Source organism: Suricata suricatta, chromosome X (assembly GCF_006229205.1).
Source record: "Suricata suricatta isolate VVHF042 chromosome X, meerkat_22Aug2017_6uvM2_HiC, whole genome shotgun sequence".
NCBI classification, from domain to species: Eukaryota; Metazoa; Chordata; class Mammalia; order Carnivora; family Herpestidae; genus Suricata; species Suricata suricatta.
In genome coordinates this window covers 62,270,418-62,293,479 of record NC_043717.1, presented here as the reverse complement: position 1 = coordinate 62,293,479, position 23,062 = coordinate 62,270,418, and the positions used below count along the sequence as shown (strand labels likewise).

The window sequence follows — 23,062 nt, the reverse complement described above, 5'->3', positions numbered from 1 at the left end:
TCTGCCTTTAAAAGATGTGTGTGTTCTCTCAATAAACGGACTTGATCAGCAACTGCAGACTTGTCCCCTTGTCTCTCCTTGTTCCACTCACCCCTCCCCCACAGGAACCGTTCGTTGTGGGTCGCAGGCCGACTCAGTTCACTTCTATAAATCATACATCCTTCACTAAAATAACACCAGAAAATATTTGACTTGAAACTTCAGTTTTACTTTCATAGTGTAATAGAATACAATACATTTCTCACAATTTACGGACAATGCTTTTACCATGTATTAACTATTTATCTAACTAATTTAATTAAGCTTTTACTTCAAGTGACAATTCCACAATCAGGTGTTATAAATATAATATGAGTGTTTCCAGGGAGACGATATTAGATCTTTTTTAAAAATATTACCTTTTTTATTTTTGAAAGTTTTTATTTTGTTCAGGTTAGTTAACATATAAGTTCATATTGGTTTCAAGAGCAGAATTTAGTGATTTATCACTTACATATAATACCCATCACTCTTCACAATGAGCACCCTCTTTTAATACTCAACACTTATTTAAGCACATCTCCCACCCAACTTGCTTCCACCACCCCTCACTTTGTTTCCTCTGGTTAAGCATCTCTTGGTTAATATATAGTGTAATATTAGTTTCATTAGTCGAATTTACTGATTACTCACTGACATGTACTCAGTACTCACTACAAGCTCCCTCCTTAATCTATTATCCATTTAGCTCATCCCTTTCCCACTTCCCTTTTAGCACCCTTGTTTGTTCTCTATAGTTAAGAGTCTCTCATGGTTGACTCTTCTCATTTTATATCCTTTCCCTATGTTCTTCTATTTTGTTACTTGAATTCCACATGAGTGAAATAATATGGTATTTCTTTTTCTCTGACTCACTTGTTTCCCTTAGCAAAATACACTCTATCTCCATCCATGTCATTGCAAGTGGCAACACCTCCTTATTCTTTATGGCTGAGTAATATTCCATTGTGTATATATACCACATTTTCCCTTATGAACTCATCAGTCAATGGACATTTAGGCTCCCTCCATAACTTTGCTATTGAAGACCATGCTGCTGTAAATATCACTGTGCATGTGTCCCTCTGAATCAGAATTTTTGTATCCTGTGAATAAATACCTAGTTGTACAATTGCTGCATGGGAGAATACTTCTATTTTTAACTTTTTAAGGAACCTACACACTGTTCTCCAGAGTGATTGCACCAGTTTGCATTCCCACCAACAGTGAAAAAATATTCCCCTTTCTCCATATCCATGCCAACACCTATTCTTTCCTTTGTTGATGATATTAGCTACTCTGACAGGTGTGAAGTGATATCTCATTGTAATTTTGATTTGTATGTCCCTGATGATGAGTGATGTTGAGCATTTTTTCATGTGTCTGTCAGCCATCTGTATATATTCTTTAGAAAACTTTTCATTCATGCCTTCTGTCCATTTCTTCACTGGATTATTTGCTTTTGGGTGTTAAGTTTGATAAGTTCATAATAGATTTGTATACTACTCTTTATCAGATGTATCATTTGGAAATATCTTCTACCATTCCATAGTTTTCCTTTTACTTTTGTTGATTGTTTTCTTCACTCTTGATGAAGTTCCAATAGTTCATTTTTGCTTTTGTTTCCCTCACCTCCAGAGACATGTCTACTAAGAAATTGCTATTATTGATGTCAAAAAGGTTGCCGCCTATGTTCTCCTGTAGGATTTTGATGGTTTCCTGTCTCACATTTAGGTCTTTCATCCATTTTTAATTTATTTTTGTATGTGGCATAAGAAAGTGGTTCAGTTTCATTATACATGTTGCTGTCCAAGTTCCCGAACACAATTTGTTGAAGAGACTGTCTTTTTTGTTGGATATTCTTTGCTTTGTCAAACATTAGTAGAGCATATATCTGTGGGTCCATTTCTGGGTTTTCTCTTCTGTTCCATTGATCTATGTGCTTATTTTTGTGCCGGTACCATACTTTCTAGATCAATGCAGCTTTGTAATATAGCTTGATGTCAGGAATTTTGATGCCTCCAACTTCGCTTTTTCTTTTTCAAGATTGCTTTCGTTATTCAAGGTATTTTGTGGTTCCATACAAAATTTAGGATAGTTTGTTCTAGCTCTGAGAAAAATGCTGGTGGAATTTTGATAGGGATTGAACTAAAGGTGTAGATAACTTTGGGTGGTATAGACATTTTAACAATAGTTTTTCCTCCAATCAATGAGCATGTAAAGTTTTTCCATTTCTTTGTATTTTCTTCAATTTCTTTCATCAGTGTTCTAGAATTTGCTGACTTCATATATTTTACCTCTTTGGTTAGGTTAACCCTAGGTATCTTGTGGGTTTTGGTGCATGTAAATGGAATTGATTCTTTAATTTCTATTCTGCTGCTTCATTATTGGTGTATAGAAATGCAAGCAATTTTTTCAGGTTAACTTTGTATCCTGTGACATTGCTGAATTTGTGTATCAATTCTAGAATTTTTTTTTTCATGGAGTTGTTTGTGTTTATATAGAGAGCAACATGTCATCTGCAAATAGTGAAAGTTGGACTTCTTCCTTGCTTATTTGAATGCCTTTTATGTATTTTTCTTGTCTGATTGCTGAAGCTAGCACTTCCATTACTATGTTAAAATGCACTGGTGAGACTGCATCCCTGTCTTGTTCCTGATGTTAGAAAAAAATCCCAGTGAGGGTTATATTAGCTGTGGGTCTTCAATATATGGCCTTTATTATTTTAAGGTATATTCCCTCTATCTATACCTAGTTGAGAATTTTTATCAAGAATGGATACTCTAGTAGGTCAATGGTTTTTTTTCTGCATTGAGATTATCTTATGGCTCTTATCCTTTCTTTTCTTAATGTGGTGCATCACATTGACTGACCTGTGAATATTAAACCACATTTCCAGCTCAGGAAGAAATCCCACGTGATTGTGGGGAATAATTCATTTAATGTACTGTTGGATTTGATTTACTAGTATCTTATTGAAATTTATGCATCCATCTTAATCAGGGATATTGGTCTTTAGTTCTCCTTTTTTGTGGAATCAAGGTAATATTGGCCTTGTAGAATGAGTTTGGAAGGTTTCCAAATATTTATAATTTCCATTCTTGTGCTGTATTTTAGCTTTATATACTGTTCCTTTTTCTAGCTCACTTAGGTGTAAGGTTGTGCGTTTGAGACTTTACTTACATCTTGATGTAGCCCTCTATTTCTATATATTTCCTTTTTATGACCACTTTTGCTGCATCCCAAAGGTTTTGGACTGTTGTGCTTTCATTTTCATTTCCTGCCATATATTTTTTTAAATTTCGTTAATTTTCTGGTTAATTCATTCATTCTTTAATAAGATGCTCTTTAACCTCTGTGAATTTGTGAACTTCCCAATTTTTTCTTATGCTAGATTTTAAGTTTAATAGTGTTGTGGTCAGAAAATATACATGGTATGACTTAGCCTTTTTGTAATTGTTAAGGCCTGATTTGTGACACAGCATATTGATCTATTCTGGAGAATGTTCCATGTGCACTACAAAATAATGTGTCTTCCTCTCTATGATGAAATGTTCTGAATTTATTTGAGAAGTCCATCTGATCCAGTGTGTCCTTCAAAGTCATTGTTCTCTTGTTGCTTATGTGCTTAGATGATCTGTACATTTTCTAAGTGAGGTGTTTAAGTCCTATACAATTATTGTATTATTTTATTTTTTATAATAGTTTATTGTCAAATTGGTTTCCATATAACATGCAGTGCTTCTCCCCACAAATGCTCCCCTTCCATGACCATCACTCCCTTCGCCCCTCCCCCTCCACCTTCAGCCCTCAGTTCCGTTTCAGTATTCAATAGTCTCTCATGATTTGTGTCCCTCTCTCTCCCCAACTCTCTTTCCCCCTTCCCCTCCTTATGGCCCTCTGTTAGGTTTCTCCTGTTAGACATATGAGTGCAAACATATGGTATCTGTCCTTCTCTGCCTGACTCATTTCACTGAGCATGACACCCTCAAGGTCCATCCATGTTGCTACAAATGACCAGATTTCATTATTTCTCACTGCCATGTAATACTCTATTGTGTATATATACCACATCTTCTTTATCCATTAATCAGGTGATGGACATTTAGGCTCTTTCCTTAATTTGGCTATTGTTGAACGTGCCACTATGAACATTGGGATGCATGTGCTCCTATGCATCAGCATTTCTGTATCCTTTGGGTAAATCCTAGAAGTCGTATTGCTAGGTCATAGGGGGGTTCTACTGATAGATTTTGAGGAACCTCCATACTGTTATACAGAGCGGCTGCACCCGTTTACATTACCACCAACAGTGTAGGAGGGTGCTTGTTTCTCTACATCCTTGCCAGCATCTATAGTCTCTTGATTTGTTCATTGTAGCCCCTCTGACCAGTGTGAGGTGGTATCTCAGTGTGGTTTTGATTTGTTTTTCCCTGATGATGAGTGACACTGAGCATCATTTCACGTGTTTGTTGGCCATCTGGATGTCCTCTTGGGAGAAGTGTCTGTTCAGATCCTCTGCCCATTTCTTCACTAGATTATTTGTTTTTCGGGAATGGAGATTAGTGAGTTCCTTGTATATTTTGGATATTAGCCTTTTATCTGATATGCCATCTGCCACTATCTTTTCCCATTCTGTCAGTTGCCTATTAGTATTTTTTTATTGTTTCTTTTCCAGTGCAGAAGCTTTTTATCTTGATCAGGTCCCAATGGTTCATTTTTGTTCTTGATTTCCTTGCTTTTGGGGAGGTGTTGAGAAGGAAACTGCTGCGCTTGAGGTCAAACAGCCTGCTTCCTGTTTTGTCCTTTAGGGTTTTTATGTTTTCCTGTCTCACATTCAGGTCCTTTATCCATTTCGAGTTTATTTTTGTGAATGGTGTAAGAAAGTGGTCTAATTTCATTCTTCTACATGTTGCTATCCAGCTCTCCCAACACCACCTGTTGAAGAGGCTATCTTTTTTCCATTGGATACTCTTTCCTGTTATGTCAAAGATTAATTGGCCATATACTTGTGGGTCCAGTTCTGGGTTCTTTATTGTATTCCATTGGTCCACGTGTCTCTTTTTGTGCCAATGCCATACTGTCTTGATGATTACAGCTTTGTAGTAGAGGTTAAAGTCTGGGATTGTGATACCTCCCCTTTTGGTTCTTTTCTTCAATAGTACTTTGGCTATTTGGGGTTTTTTTTTTTGGTTCCATGGGAACTTTAAGATAGTTTGTTCTACCTTTGAGAAAATTGCTGGTGCAACTTTGAAGGGGATTGCATTGAATGTGTGAATTGCTTTGGGTAATAAAGACATTTTCACAATATTTATTCCTCTGATCCATTAGCACAGAATGTTTTTCCATTTCTTTGTGTCTTCTTCAATTTCTTTCATAAGTTCTCTATAGTTTTCAGCATACAGGTCTTTTATATCTTTGGTTAGATTTATTCCTAGGTATTTTATGGTTTTTTGTGCAATTGTAAATGGGATCATTTTTTTTTTATTTCTCTTTCTGTTGCTTCATTTTTGGTGTATAAGAATGCTACTGATATCTGTACGTTGATTTTTTACCCTTCAACTTTACTGAATTCATTGATCAATTCTAGAAGGCTTCTGGTGGAGTCTGCCGGGTTTTCCATGGAGAGTATCATGTCATCTGCGAAAAGTGAAAGTTTGACTTCTTTTTTGCCAATTCTGATGCCTTTTATTTCCTTTTGTTTTATGATTGCTGATGCTAGGACTTCAACACTATGTTAAACAACAGTGGTGAGAGTGGACATCCCTGTCCTGTCCCTGATTTCAGGGGGAAGCTCTCGGTTTTTCCCCATTGAGGATAACATTAGCTGTGGGCTTTTCATAAATGGCTTTTATGATGTTTAAGTAAGTTCCTTCTATTCCGACTATCTCGAGAGTTTTTATTAAGAAGGGATGTCGTATTTTGTCAAATGCTTTTTTCTGCATCTATAGACAGAATCATATGATTTTTTTCTTTTCTTTTGTTAATGTGATGTATCACATTGATGGATTTGTGAATATGGAACCAGCCTTATAATCGAAGAATGAATCCCACAAGATCATAATGGATAATTCTTTTTATATGCTGTTGAATTCGATTTGCTAGTATCTTGTTGAGTATTTTTGCATCTGTATTCATTAAGGATATTGACCTGTAGTTCTCTGTTTTTTGTCGGGTCTCTGTCTGGCTTAGGAATCAAAGTGATATGTGCTTTGTAGAATGAGTCTGGAAGTCTTCTTTTCCTTTCTATTTTTTGGTAATATCTTGAGAAGGATTGGTGTTAACTCTGTTTTAAATGTCTGGTAGAATTTCCCTGGGAATCCATCCAGCCCTGGGCTTTTTATCTTTCGAATCCTTAACTGATTCAATTTCTTCACTGGTTATGGGTTGTTCTGATTTTCTATGTCTTCCCATTTAAATTTTGGTAGTGGATGTTCATTTAGGAATTTGTCCATTTCTTCTCGATTGTCCAGTTTTTTGGCATATAATTTTTCATAGTAATCTCTGATGATTGCTTGTATTTCCGAGGTATCTGTTGTAATAGATCCATTTTCCTTCATGATTTTGTCTATTTGAGTGTTCTCTCTTTTCTTTCTGAGGAGCCTAGCTAGAGGTTTATCAATTTTGTTTACTTTTTAAAAAAACCAACTCTTGGATTCATTGATTTGTTCAGTTGTTTTTGTGGATTCTATCTTGTTTAATTCTTCCCTGATCTTTATTATTTCTCTTCTTCTCCTGGGCTTGGGGTGTTCTTGCTGCTTCCTTTCTAGTTTCCTTAGGTGCTCTGTTAGGTTTTGAGTTTGTGCTTTCTCTGATTTGTTGAAATAGGCCTGGATTGCAATGAACTTTCCTCTTAAGACTGCCTTTGCTGCATCTCAGAGTGTTTGGATTGCTGTATTTTCATTTTCATTTGTTTCCATATATATTTTTTTAAATTTCCTCCTTAATTACCTGGTTCATCCAGTCATTCTTCAGTAGGGTAGATGTTAACCTACATATTTTTGGAGGTTTTCCAGACTTCTTCCTGTGGTTTATTTCAAGTTTCATAGCATTGTGATGTGAAAGTGTGCATGGTATGATCTCAATTCTTTTTTATTTATGGAGAGCTGTTTTATGTCCCAGTTGTGATAAATCTTGGGCAATGTGCCATGCGCACTTGAGAAGACAGTGAATCCCCTAACTTCAGGATGCAGAGTTCTAAATATATCTATTAATTCCATCTGTTCCTGTGTGCCATTCAGGTCCATTTTTTCTTTAATGATTTTTTGTCTGGTTGACCTATCCATTGTTGTAAGTGGGGTATTAAAGTCCCTGCAATTAGCACCTTCTTATCAGTAAGATTGCTTCTGTTTGTGATTAGTTGTTTTATGTATTTGGGAGCTCCGAATTCAGCGCATAGATGTTTATAATTGTTAGCTCTTCCTGATGTAGAGACCCTGCAACTATTAAATCATGTCCTTCTTCATCTTTTGTTACTGCCTTTACTTAACGTCCAGTTTGTCTGATATAAGTATGGCTACTCCGGCTTTCTTTTGGCGTCCAGTTGCATGGTAGATGTTTCTCCATCCCCTTACTTCCAATCTGAAGGTGTCTTCAGGTCTATGGTGACTCTCTTGTAGAGTGCAAATATATGGATTTTGGTTTTTGATCCATTCAGCTACCCTGTGTCATTTGACTAGAGCATTCAGTCCATTTACATTCAGTGTTATTATTGAAAAATGTGTGTTTAGGTTCATTATTTTCCCTGTAGAGTGCATGTTTGTGGTGAAGTCTCTGGTACCTTATATTCCTTGATACATTTCCCTCATAGAGTCCCTCTTAGGATTTCTCATAGGGCTGGTTTGGTGGTGATGAATTCTCTCAACTTTTGTTTATTTGGGAAAACCTTTATCTCTTCTTCTATTTTGAATGACAGGCTTGTTGGATAAAGGATTCTTGGCTGCATATTCTCCCTGTTCATCACATTGAAGATTTCCTGCCATTCTTTTCTGGCCTGCCGCATTTCAATAGATAGGTCAGTAACCACTCTGATAGGTTTCCCTTTGTATGTGAGGGCCCTTTTCTCCCTAGCTGCTTTCAGAATTCTCTCTTTATCTTTATATTTTGCCAGTTTAAATATGATATCTCATGCTGAAGGTCGGTTTACACTATGTCTTAGGGCTGTTCGGTATGTCTCTTCAATTTCAATGTCTTTCTCTTTCCCTAGATTGGGGAAGCTTTTGTGTATAATTTGGTCCATCATCCCATCAGGACCTTTTTATCTTTCTTCCTCTTCAAGAACTCCCATGATACGGATTTTGTTCCATTTGATTGGATCACTCAGGTCTCTGATTCTCCTTTCGTGCTCCTGTATCAATTTCTCTCTCTTCTTCTCGGCTTCTTCCTTTGCTATTACTGTGTCTTCTAATTCACCTATTCTCCTCTCTATTTCTTCAATCCGTGCATTGGCAGCCTCCATCTTATTTTACACCTCATTTATAGCCTTTTCTAACTTGTCACAGCTATTTTGAAGGTTCCTAGTCTTTGTATCAATATTTTTCCCTGACAGCTTCTATGCTTTTGTCAAGGCCAGCAATTAATTTTATGATAATTGTTTGAAATTCTTGTTGAGTTATGTTGCTTGTGTCTATTTTGAGCAGTTCTGTACCTGTGACTTCTTACTGGGATTTCCTTAGAGAAGAGTTCTTCCATTTCGTCATTTTGGTTAGCTTTCTGTCTCTTATCAGTTTTAAAAGCTCTTTCTGCACTGTGAACCTGTTAGTATGCCTCTATTTAAAGGAGGCCCTTTGACTGTCCAGGGCTTGTCATTTCAGGAGATGTTCCTTTAATGGTGTCTCTCAGTTTCTCTCTTTGTGCTTGTAATCAATGTATATTGCCTTATTCAGTGATATTTGAGCCTTTCCACTATGTGTGCTTAGTCTTGTTTTTTGAGGTAGTCCTGGAAAGGAAAACAGACAAACACACAGGGAACACAAGCATGCAAATGCACTGACAGATCTGGTAAACAAGCAAACTAAATTGGAAAGGAAAAAAAAAAAGGAGCAGGAAAGAAAAGAGAGGACAGTAAAGGTGAAAGAAGGAAGAAAGAAAACGGGGATACAGAGACAGCCAGAGATAAAGGACAGTCTGAGAGCCTAAAACCTGCGGAAGTTGAAGATAAGAATGAGATAAGTGAAAAATATCTGGATGGTAAGAGTTGATCTTATCACAGCAGTGTTAAATGTTTGTCTTTCCCAGACTCCAGGAGGAATAGGGAGAGAAGGATGAAATATGGAAATAGAAAAAAGAAAACAAGGGAAATAATTTTGGAAGCTTAAAAATTAAGAATAATTAGGATAGAAAAAATTGAAAGAAAAAAAGAAAAAAAATTTAAAAAATAGCATGAAGAGAAGAATCCAGCTCTCCAGCGTGGATGTGCGTGGTTCGACGTAAGTATGTCGGGTCTCAGAACCTGGTCTCTGAGGCCCCGCTTAGTAGATATAGGGAGAAGAATGGTGGCGTCTCAAGCCCTTCTCAGACCGTGCATTGTCAGCCACTCTCTTGAGTCGAACCTTCCAGTGCCACGGGTGGGTCAAAAAGGGAAATTTTGTTTCTCCAGGCACCACGGACTAAGGTTTCCCTTCAGTCTCTCCTCTTCCCCTAGGCTCCATACCTCCCTGGTAGCTGGTTCATGCCCAGCGTCTTGAGCTGCCTTTCATGTGCAGTGAGCCGTGGCTGTGATTGAGAGGCAGCTGAGGGAATCCTATTTCTTTCCCTGAGCCCAGAGGCTCCGAATGGAAATTTTGTCTCTCCTCCCGCCTTGGGCTAAGGTCTCCCTTCAGTCTCTCCTCTTCCCCTCAGCTCCCTACCTCCTTGGGAGTCAGTTCACACCCAGCGTCTTGCAATGCAGACTTGCAAGCAGCATGACCATCCCCTGTACAGCCAATTATTGTATTGTTATCAATGAGTTTCTTTATGTTTGTTATTGATTAATTTATATATTTGGAAGTTTCAAGTTGGGGGCATAAATATTTACAATTGTTAGTTCTTTTTATTGGATAGACCTTTTTATTATAATATAGTGCCTTCTTCATCTCTTGTTATAGTCGTATAATCTAGTACACTGTATATAAGTATGGCTACTCAGACTTTCTTTTGATGTCCATCAGTATTAGAAATGCATCTCCATCCTCTCACTTTCAATCTACAGGTGTCCTTAGGTCTAAAATGAGTCTTTGTAAGCAAAATAAATAGGAGTCTTGCTGTTTCATCCATTCTGACACCCTATGTGTTTCGATTAGAGCACTAGACCATTTACATCCAGAGTGATTATTGATAGATTTGATTTTAATGCCATTTTGTTACCTGCAAAGTTGGTATTTCTGAAGATATTTTCTGCTCCTTCCTAATCTTACCACTTTTGTTCTTTCTTTCTCACTCAAAGAGTCCTCTTTATTATTCTTTCAGGGCTGGTTAAGTGCTCATTAACTCCTTTAGTTTTTGTTTGTCTGGGAAACACTTGATATTTCTTTCTATCCTGAATGACAGCCTTGCTGGATAGTGTATTCTTGGCTGCACATTTTCCCCTTTCATCACTTTGAATATATCATGCTACTCCCTTTTTATCTGTCAAGTTTCTGTAGGTAGCTGTGCTTCTAACCTTATTTGTCTTCCATTGTAGGTTAGAAATTTATTTTCCCTTGTTGCTTTCAAAATTATTTCCTTATCTCTGTATTTGACAAATTTTACTATGATATGTTTTGGTGTTGGCCTGCTTTTCTTGATTTTGATGGGAGTTCTCTGTGCCTCCTGGATTTGGATGTCTAGTTAATTCCCTGGATTATGGAAATTTTCAGCTATAATTTGCTCAAATAAACATTCTGCCACTTTACTCTCTCTTCTTCTTTTGCAAATCCTATGGTACAAATGTTATTACACTTTATGGAGTCACTGAATTCCCTAAGTCTACATCTGTAATTCAATATTTTCCTCTTCTTTTCAAAATTTTGTCTTCTGAATCATTTTAAGCTTCAAGAGGGAAATATATGAATAAATCACTGTATAATTATACCACGGAATACTATTCAGCAATAAAAATGAAAGAACCATTAATTCAAACAACAACTTGGAATCTCAAAATAATTACACCAAGTAAAAGAAGTCAGACAAAAATGCATATTCTAAGATTTTTTTCATATAAAACTTTAAGGTAAACAAATTATAGTAACAGAAAGAAGATCAGTAGTTGCCTGGAATGCAGACAGATAAAGGAAGATTGAGTGCTAAGAATGTTTAAGGAAATTAATATGCCTATTAATTGTGGTGGTGGTTTTGGGGCTATGCAAATGTGTCAAAACATAACATTTTACATTTAAACATGTAAGTTTTTCTATGCCAGTTATGCCACAAAATAATTCTTAAAAGAGAATGTATTTTAGCAAGAGACTTTCCCAGTCTTTTCCAAATAATGCTACACAGGCAGCAATCCACAGTTGTATATGATGAGCCACCAACTGATTTTTATCAATTTCCTTTTTTCATCCAATGTTAGTCTTTTATGGTAAAACTCTCCCATCTTTCTTACCCTGACTTCAATTTAATATTCATCACTATCCTGTGTGGCCCATTTTATTTAATTTTATTGCAGAGACTTGAGTAATTTCACATATCTTCACATAAGGTACAAGGGGGAAAGTATCTTTAATATGATTAAAAAGAGCTATTCTCAGTTGATTCATGGGTTATTCAAGTAATACAACAAAAAAGAAAGCATCATTACTTTTGAGGTTCCATAGAAAAGAGAAAATTGTGTCAATTTAACTGACCCCTTTTAAAAATGTTGTCACTTAAAGTCAAAATTTTACTTTTTATTTTTAGCGGTTATGCACAAGAAGTCTATTAAATTATTTATTAGCTCATATTTATTTTACAGAAATATTTAAAAAACTCTTACCTGGCAGGTTCAGCTGTACATTAAAATTACTAAGCTAAAGCACTCATGAGAGGAAAATCATTTCACTAATATCATTTTAAGCTCAATGTATCAATACTGTCTATATTGATTCAGTCATGTGTACAAATGTAAAATGAAAATTTTGCAAGCTCTCAGGATTGTACCTATATTGAATATAAACAAAATCAGTTGACAAAATGATCCAAAGTTCATACATTGCAAAGAGGAATGCCAGAGGTCACACAAAACATTTTCACCACCACCAAGTCCACAGTAACTAAATCCTACCCCCAACTTTTTGTGGATAATAAAGGCAGAATATTTTATGATCTATAGAATTGTTTACAGGTGGAGACTAGGTATCAATGCTATGGCTTTGTTACTCATTTCTACTCACAATATGAAGGTGATGCCGGTAGATTTTAACTCTTATTAACTTCTATAGTTTTAATAGGAAATGATAAGAAATTTATTTTTGCTTTGTAGGATTCCTTGAATTATTGATACTTAGTGTGTTTTTCTAACTACATGCATTAATGTAATGAGTTATTTCAATATAACCATCTACTGCTTTCAATAAAATATAGTGACAAGGCACACTATCATTTTCAGGGATATTATACAGTGGAAACTTTCATTGTGCTATTTAAATGCATGCTTTCTCCCCTAGGAAAAGTAAGTCAGCATAAGGAGCAGACACTGAAGAAATGATATATGTAGTAGGCGAAGAGTTGTGTATTTCGTTTCATGTGCATTCTGTGTGATGTGGAAAATGAAGTTTTGGGTGAGCCCTAGAGATGCAAATGTGTCTTTCTATAATCCACTAGATTTGCCTTGTGACTTTGTGATTTTTATAAGATCTCTTATTTGGGGAAGTTTGAATATTGGCTGGATGGAAATCAAGGCACTGTGGGGTATATATTTATCACAAGGGCATGTGTAGTCATCAGTGATCCTCTAAACACAGAAGGAAGTTAGAACTGTTAATGTAAAATAACACTGCAACCAGACTAGTGGAATTTGGCAACATTTCTATTTCTCACTAACTTAATCATATTAATTGAATCCATAGATATCAAAGTAATTAACTCAAGAATTGTCACACAGAGGGGCACCTGGGTGGCTCACCCCGTTAAACTCCGACATCAGCTCAGGTCATGATCTCACCATTCATGGGTTCGAGCCTCTCGACGTGCTCTGTGCTGACAACTCAGAGCCTGGAGCCTGTTTCTGATTCTATCTCCCTTTCTCTCTGCCCCTCCCCACCTCAAGTTCTGTCTCTCTGTGTCTCAAAAATAAATAAACATTTAAAAAAAGAATTTTCACAAGGGCCAATTTATAACTGTTACCTTTCTTTACTGGAAAGGTAGGTTGAAATCATTCAGAAGATTGTTTTTATACTCTTTGGAAAGAAAAATTATAGCCACATCTAATTATACTAGCTGTTCCACACTGTAAACTACTATTAAAATGCTCCACAAAAAGGAAATAAAAACATCAAGGTTTTATTTTATTGAAGTTATATGGTCACCAACAGTTAATTACATGGATTATTCCAGAATTTTCTACTTTTGACATACCAGACACCTTATCTCTCATACTTAAGTAGTTCTGATATAACCCTAAAGATTTACAGCCTAAATTTTCAACACCAAGCTTTTGCATGAGAGATATAATTCAGTGTATTTATAAAATTATGATAATAATGGTCAAGAGACCGCGACTTTTATAACTAATGGTCAAGACTCTTAACTATAGAGAAAATAATGGATGGTTACCAGAGGGCAGGTCGGTGGAAGGATGGGTTAAATAGGTGATGAGAGGGATGCCTGGGTGGCTCAGTCAGTTGAGCATCCGATGTCAGCTCAGGTCATGATCTCACAGTTCATGGGTTTGAGCTTTGCACTGGGCTCTATGCTGACTACTAGCTCAGAGCCTGGAGCCTGCTTCAGATTCTGTGTGTCTTTCTCTCTCTGTCCCTTCCCTGTTCACGCTCAGTCTCTCTCTGTCTCTCAAAAATAAATAAATGTAAATTAAAAAATAAATAAATAAAATAGATGATGAGAATTAGGAAGTTCACTTTTGATGAGCATGAGGCATTGTATGGAAGTGTTGGATCACTATATTTTATACCTAAAACTACTATTACACTGTCTGTTAACCAAGATTTAAATTAAACTTAAAAATAAAGTAAAATAAATATTGTAAAGGGAAAAATAAATTAATGGTTAAGAGACCTGGCTCCATACGTTACTGTCTCTCAGATTTGAAACAAGTAAGCTAACTTATTGAAAATTCATGTTCTTCATATGTTAGACAGGAATATTAATGGTAACTTTACAGGATTGCTGAAAATATCAAATGAGAAAGCATTTGAAAGTCATTCTTTTTAAACTTAAAGTTTAGGTACATGAAAACACATAGAGATACATTAAAGATGTAGAAGTGTTTTTATAAAAGCATTATTTAAGTTATCACCATTACCACCACTACCACCACCACCACCATCATCATCATCATCATCATCATCATCATCCTGCAAAGTTTGCTCACATTCCAAGTTTTCTCCTCTACCTACGTTGGAAATAAGCAACTGATTCTGCTCTATGAGACACTCATGCAAGACAGAAATAATTGACAGAAGTTTAAAAAATTGGGTGGAGACATTTTATGTTAAGACATTTAGAACACATATAGACAATAAAACATTAACAAAGAAATTGAGATTTGGGAAACCCAGATTCAACTAATACAATGAATGTGGTTCTTATTATCAAATTGATGTAGTTAAGCTTTTTATTTAATAAAGAAACTAAAATTGCCTATTAAGTCTAAACTGCACTCTATGTTAGAAAATATTAGTAATTCAACCTCTGGTTCCTATTAGGCCAGTGGTCTTCCTGAACACTCAAGAAATAACTAAAAAAATCTAATGACATAAAAGCAGATATCATTTTTGTGATTTGAAGCATGCTTTACAATATTGCTTATTGAAAAGTCCATAGAAAGTCCTACAAGTGGACATGTTTTAAATCAACTATCAAAAATGTTATTTTTTTTTCTAGATTGAGTTTTCCTTTTTTCCATTGATAAACGAACAGCCTAGGACTTTCTATACTCCTTAAGACCACTCCTTAGCATCTAAGCCGAGAAAGAATATGAAATATATTGTGAAAAGGAAGGGCACTGATTCAAATGTAATATCAGACTAATTGAAGTTATGATCATATCATAAAGTTGACATCACACTGCCAAGATTTGACATGATTCTACTTATGGTTCTGCCAATTCTGCATTGAGTGCTATAGCTGCTATTACTGCGTTATATCTTCACTGATTTGGGTACTGTTATCTTTACCAGGGGCTTGAGCTGAAATTCCTGAAAATATGTTGCCACAATAGAGCTAGAATCGAGAGAGAGAGAGAGAGAAAGAGAGAGAGAGAGAGAGAGAGAGAGAGAGAGAGAGAGATAAACAGAGAGAGAAACAGAGAGAGAAACAGAGAGAAGTTGAAGAATCTGCTACCTTTTAAGAAATGAACACTACAGGAATTTTATCTAAAGCACTATATTACTTATTTGTAAGCTGCTAGTTTAAATCTCTCTCAAGCTAAATTCCACATCTGTCTATTTGAAATGTTTCATAAGCTGAAGAGAAATGAGCAGTCATCTTTTGGGAAATTCAAAGCCACACACAGCTAACCGAACCCTTTAGTGTGACCCAGGGATATCAGTATATCTGCAGAGCTGCAGGGAAAGATGGAGATAACATTTCCTCTCCTTTTCCCCCCATAGACCAAAATATTTCGTTTAAAAATACCAAAAAATAAGATTATTATGTATTAATATGCTACCAATAATTAAGATATGAATTGAACAATAGGACCAGAGACAGAGACATGAGATGTTCAGAATATCAAGCAGTTCAATATATGAAAGTAAAACACATTCAAACTTCATCATTTTGTAATAACTAAGGGAAAGGCCGAATGAAATTTGGGAAAACTCTGACTCACAGAATACATTTTTTAAATAATTTATTGTCAAATTGGTTTCCATATCACAGAGTACATTTTATTTTAAGGTGTCATAATATTCTCTCATATTGTTTGATGCATAACAAATAATCAATACACTCAATAGATAGATGTTAAATAAAAATAATGAATATATATAATAAAGATCAATAGAGATAGAGATAGTATATCTATCTATATTTACATAGGCATAATATCTAAATGAATTTCAGGCAATATTTTTAATAATAGATCCTATGGGTCCTATTTTAGTAAAAACCTATCATCAGTAGTGAGTATGTTGATTTCTTATATAAAATCAGATCTTGCTGAAGTAGTTTTTAAATACCTAAGTAAATTTAAATCTCCCAAGTATTTTAACCCTACACCAATGCACATACTCACACCCATGTACATTTCTTTCTTGTTTATAGTATTGTTTGCCAAGGTATTTTTATTAATATTAGAGACTTTAGCATAGTCACTGTCTGAATTATCTCAAATTCTGAATTAGAGGCTTGAATGAATCATTTTCAATTATATAGGGGAAATATATAATTTTCTTCCAAGAAGAAAATTAACATCTTTGAAATGAAAAAAATATTATATCTGTAAAGGAAATAAAATCATATGAAAATAGAAATGAAAGGAAATTACCTTTATGCTAAACAGATATAACAATATGTCATACTTGGTATTAGTCTGAAATTTTGAAGATATATATGTAAAACTATATGAATAAATTGAGAACTCTTTTTAAATAAATAAGGATAATGACTTAACCACTTCTAATCCTTTTTACGTGATTTTCTTCCTGGAAACTGCTGGGGGGGAAAACAACAACTTAAAAGCAAAAGTAACATACAAAAATACCACAATATCTGAAAAGAGACACCCTGATCATCCTATGTTACCTTTATACACCATTTTTTAGGTTATAAATGGAAAGAAATAATACAAACAAATATAGAACAAGTTCCATTAAGCAATTTTAGCAGGGTTCAGAAGGTCTTCTTCACACATATGATACCAAAACAGGAGGCCCCAATAAACTCTTTTCAATAATTAATTTATACATCATATATAAAATCATACACAACTGTATAACATTATATCTTTCTTTACAAAAAGATATTTTGAGACACAAGCACCTGGAAACATAAATACCGTAAAACATTTCAATATCGTTTTGGGGGAGGAGCAGGGAGGATAAAACTCAATCCATAACAGATCCTATTACAAATAGCAACTGTCTATGATGAGCACTGCATGTTGTTTATAAGTCATGAATCACCAAATTCTACACCTGAAACTAATATTACACTGTATTTTAATTAATTAGAATGGAAAAAACTATAAAAAATCAACTTGAATTCAAATAAAACAAAAAGTATATCAACGGAATTCTTCAAAAATTTTTAAATAAAATTAATGAAAATTAAGTTTGACAGGCATGGTAAGTAAAATGTCAAATATGAAACTTACTGATCGCTAAATTGAGAATTTATTGTCAATTATCTTTGCTAATGGAGGAATGAAATGGTATGTCTAATCCAAAATAATGCATAATCTTAGAATTATTTCTAGTTGGTTTTACAGAGCATTTTCTTCTTACATTTGACTATAGATGAGTAGAGCATCCTTCATTTTGTAAGAGAAAATCATGTAAATTAAGGAGAGGAATTACTATAGAGTTGTGGAGATTCTTCCATCTCCCCCATATTTAATGTTTTTTTCCTACTTTTTGTGGTTTAGACAGAAGTGCTAACACCTTTCTCCACTCAATACCTTATCTATCTCTATAATTTCATTCTAGAAACAAGCAAAGAGTTAAGAATTGAGGATTTTTCTTTCAACGACTCTCATTGTGATAGATCCAAGCTGTACGAGGGAAGGCCAAGGCCCTAATCCAAAGAAGGAGGAGGCTCTAAGAAAGATGACATATATATGCCAAGTAAATTAGGAGGAGGTGAAAGCCTCAGACTGGATTCCCACATGTACTGTAAGACATCATGAAGATGAGGAAAGAGTATGGACTCTGGAGTTTAAAAGGCTTGGATTTGAAACCCAATTCTGCCACTGAATTGTTTTGTGACCTTAAGCAATTAATGCAAACTCTCTGAGTCATAATTGTTCATTTGAAAGATGAAGACAAAATATATAAGGCTACAGTGAAGATTAAATGAAGTGCATATAAAAAGCTTAATACCCATGCTTGGTATATAATCAGAACTTAATATATATTACTGATTTTCTTCAATATATAACAGATATAGTTTACTCAATAGTACATTAACTTCAGGGCAATTTTAAATCTGTTTTTTCTTTCTTTTTTCTTTAATGTGTATTTATTTTGTGTGTGTGGGAGAAACAGAGAGCCAAAACATGAGTGGGGCAGGGGCAGAGTGAGAAAGAGACACAGAATCTGAAGCAGGCACCAGGCTCTGAGTTGTCAGCACAGAGCCCAATGTGGGGCTCAAATCTACGAACAGAGAGATCATAACCTGAGCCGAAGTTGGACACTTAACTGACTGAGCCATGCAGGTACCTTTAAGATTCTTATTTTTTCACCTATACATTCCCTCAAAGTCAGGACCTGGATCTGGTTATTTACATGGTATTATTTCTAGGCAGTCAATGTGTTTTATAAGTCAAAAAATAATTATCATCTATTGAGCACCAAGATATAGTTCAGGCACTGTTATGCCCTCCATAATCTTTTATATGCACAGGAAAAATTGAGTCTGTTTATAAATACTCTAAGAAAGTCTTTTCTAACCCCCAAAACCTGCGTCTCTTCCTAAATTCTCTGTCTTGGATAATGACACAATCATCCAACTTGTGGCCCAAGCTAGACATGAATCATCCTAGACTTCATCCTTTCACCATCTATTTTGATCAATCATCAAGTGTGAATAATTCTAATTAATAAACCACTCTAAATACCTTTTCCACTGTATTGCATTTTCTTTAGTTCCAGTCCTCAGTATTTTTCCCCTGAACTGTAACAAATGACCCTCCTTCCTTTCATTGCCTTCATTCTTACTTACACTCTACAAAAATTGTGCTTAGGACATTTACCATTTCTTAGCAGTGGTTCCTTTTATCTACAACAGACTTTTTAAAAATTTAAGCAAAATCTATGTGAACTAGAATATATAAAATTCTGAAGCAGAAATGGGGATTCTGGAAGTCCTTCTGGGGATATTCCATGTCAGCAATAAGGAAAATCCTTAAAAGACACCATTGGTCTATAGGGAAAACCTTAAGCTGCTCATAAATAAAACACTGGGTTCACAAGTTGGCTCTTCCCACGCTCTCTATTCTAAACACATTGCCTATGATCTGCCACCTCAAATATCTTCTCTAGTCTCTTTATCTTAATTGATATTTCTCTTAACACACTAAGCTCTTTCTCATCAGTGTATATCTGTCTATAATCTTTTCTCTTGCCTAGAATGTGTTTTTACTCATTTGCCTTCTGTCCAACATTCTACAAAACATAGCTCCAAAGTTTCCATCCCTGTGCATATTACCCCACTTACCAAATTGCTTTAGTTTCTACCATCTCTGTGATCTTAAAGCACCTGGTATGTATTTGTATTATAGTCTATATCACACTTAAATATAATTATTAGTTTAGATATAGTTTTCTCTAGTTCAACTATAGGCAAGGACTTCTACTCATATAATTTTTATTACCTTAGACATAATACTCAAATACAAGGTGCTTTATAAAAAAGTTTGTGTTATTTAAGGTATACAGATCTCATTATCATTGAGTTTATTTTCATTTTTTACCATGTAATAACTTTAATGATTTTTAAATTTTCATTTAGAGACATTTTAAGCTTATTTTAAGCTTATTTAAGAAATTTTAAACTTATTTCATTTAGAGAAATGTTAAGCTAATTTTAAGCATTATTAAGTTCCTTTATAGAGAATAAAAATGTTCAATGCTAAATTATGAAAGTGGAATTTTTAGGGAAGTACCATTTATCATAGTATTGATAAACACTGAATTATTACTTATGATAATGTCCACTTGGATGTTCTCTTTTCTAATCAGAAAGATTCTTATCAAGGGTACATCTTCTTTCCACTTTTTAACCTCGAGCAAAACTTGGACATGATACACAGATGCCCAAAACCCTCAAAAACAAAGAAAAATATATATTATTAAGAAACATAAGTAAGCAGATGTACTATATCCTATAGGAGTCTTCAAGACAAGGCTAGTTTGGCTAGTGCCTCTCACTCCTACCCCAACATAAAAACATACATACAATAAGGCTTTGAGTGGGATTTCTTGCAGGAAAATGACAGTTAATTTTTTTTACTTTATAAAGTTTCATATATATATTTTTAACATATGCAATTATTTTCCATCATTTACAATACAGTAGTTACAATGACACTCCAAACAGAAAACCAAAGTAAAAAATCAAAACACCAACTTCTATCTCATGTAATTAGACTTATACAGAAATTAGAAGGTTAAGTAACAACTAGTTAATCACCTAATTTCACAGCTATCTGAAGTGGCAATCGCTATATAGCAGCTTATCTATGATACATTCAAGATAAATGATACAATTTATTACTTGTTCATAAGCTACAACACAGCCTGCTTAATACCTTTCCTTAAATTCCACCTCTATACTACAATATGCTTGAGGTCCATGCAAAAAAGTAGCTACCTTTTATATATGAAATGGATGATTAAGTCTCTGGTGTTGTAAAAGAGAACCTGAAGGATACCTGAGTGAGTGAGTGCGAACTGGGGAGACAGTTAATTTTTTAGAGTCATGTCCATTTGATTTGAGTCACTGGAGTAACAAAGCTGTTTTCATGAATACTTTAAAAAGTAAACAATGTAACCTTTAATACAATTTGAAAAGCTCTGAAACACAAGGCAGTTAGATCAATATCAGTTCATTTCTAATGCTGGGCAGCATAAACAGACAAGGCTGATCATCAGATGGGTTTTATTACCTGTCGGAGTGATAAGTCCTGCTGATAAAAAGCCTGGGACTGAATGGGGCATAAGGCGAGCATTGTCCTTAAACACTCCCAAAGAACGCTTAGGAGGCCTGCCAGGCCTGGAACTGTTGAAAGATACAAACAAAGATCAGGTTAAAAATGGACTCTTTTTGGAAATACCACCACTTCCTACATTTGCCTCATAAATCTTGTTTAATTGCCAAGAGTGATAAGATTTTATATTAAAGACTGTTTTCATTGATTACCAAAGACCAAAACTTTCTTTTCTACTAAATTTCCCAACATAGTTATGGCAACTAAAACCATAGAAGACAGATTTTTAGGGGTGGTCTGGGTAGCTCAGTCAGTTGAGCGTTCAACTTCAGCTCAGCTCATGATCTCACAGTTTGTGGGTTCGAGCCCCACATCGGACTCTTTGCTGACAGCTCAGAGCCTGGAGCCTGCTTCTAATTCTGTGTGTCCCTCTCTCCCTGCCCCTCCCCTGATCATGATCTGTTTCTCTCTGTCTCTCAAAAATAAATAAATGTTAAAAATAAAAGACATTTTTATTTAGAGTCTATTTTTAAGGCAGCACTTTTCAATACAGCTAGCTTACTTGTGGGAAATTCAAAGTTACTCCCTGTCCTTAAAATTACCTTTGATTACTAGTATTCATATATGCTAATGAGATTGGAGATAGTGACTCACAGAATTAAGATTTTATAGAATGTGAAGTGATTAAGTCTCTGCCCAGAGAGGTGGAGGGGTAAAGAGCTAAGAGATGCAGAGTAAGATCTGATATTTTTTAGCATTTCCATAGCTGCCAGGAGACCACAAGGAAGATCTTCTATCCCCACCCTCAGTAGATTTCTTCCTACCTGTTATTTGCAGCAGGCTATATAACCAGCACTGCACTCTCTTGGAGTGGCTGTACTCACAAAACTTGCCACCTTTGCAATCTAGGCGGTTTTTTTTTTTTCTCTCACAGATATATTAGTGTTTTAACTGACAAGTTGAGGCTAAACTTACTCACCTAACCTGTTCTACCTGCACATTTTTCACCCTATTGTGAGCAGTGTGGGAATTACAGTTGCAAATATTAATCCATAAAATAAAAGAAAATATAAGGTCAGTATCTGGCATCCATGTTATACCCTAATACAGTCAGTGTACTGAATAATGAAGTCAGCTTCATTTGGAAGCTGTTACCACAATGGAGAGACTTACAAGTCATCAAACATTAGGATCAAGTTAATCTCCAGCTACCCAATATAACTCAAATATTACTTTCTAATGCTGGCTAAGATATTGCTATGCTTTTTTTTTAGTATAAATGCAGTTTAAAGTTTTTTTAATGTTTATTTATTTTTGAAAGAGAGAACATGAGAGGGGGAGGAACAGAGAGAGGGAGAAATAGAATCCAAAACAAGCTCCAGGTTCTGAGCTGTCAGCACAGAGCCCGATGTGGGGCTTGAACCCACAAACCGTTGGGATCATGATCTAGGCCAAAGTCAGATGCTTAACCAACTGAACCACCAGACAACTCAAGTATAAATGCAATTTAAAAGCTGAAAAATAGGGCTTTTGATAAAATACTGCAAAATACTACATTAAATAGGTCAAACCACAAAAATATATGAGATTCATATAGAAAATATTTCCAAAAAGGACTTTTGGTTCACACACAAAAAAAGTTACATTAATCCTTACTTTTTTTTGGTTGTGTTTGGTTTGTTTTTGTTTTTGTTTTTTGCAGTAGCAAAGTGCTAATTAATGTAAGACAAAGTCAACTTTTTAAATGAACACAACTTTTAGCAACTTTACACAAAGGTACCAGTGCCCAATTCAGTTTTCATACACTGTGTTGATGTTATTTACTTCCACTGTATATCAATAATTTTTATTTTTATTTTATTTTTTATGAACTATTTTTCAGACTTCATTGTAATCAATGAAGTTCTTTATTAATTCCTTTATTCTTTCAACACTTAGATAACATGTATTGATCAATTAATAGTTATTTTTTACACAATTTATTTTTTTAACATATGCAATAATTTTCCATCATTTACAATACAGTAGTTACAATGACGCTCCAAACAGAAAAGCAAAGTA

The 23,062-nt window shown here is 34.9% G+C and overlaps 1 protein-coding gene across 1 annotated transcript in view; it reads right to left on the bottom strand.

The window, feature by feature from the left end:
* DACH2 (dachshund family transcription factor 2) overlaps positions 1-23,062 on the bottom strand; it is a gene marked incomplete at its 5' end in the record, with an annotated part of 657,629 nt that overhangs the window by 313,159 nt on the left and 321,408 nt on the right. Inside the window, one exon of the mRNA XM_029929669.1 lies at positions 20,960-21,072. Coding sequence (XP_029785529.1) covers positions 20,960-21,072 — 113 coding nt within the window. The remainder of the gene's footprint in view (positions 1-20,959; positions 21,073-23,062) is intronic.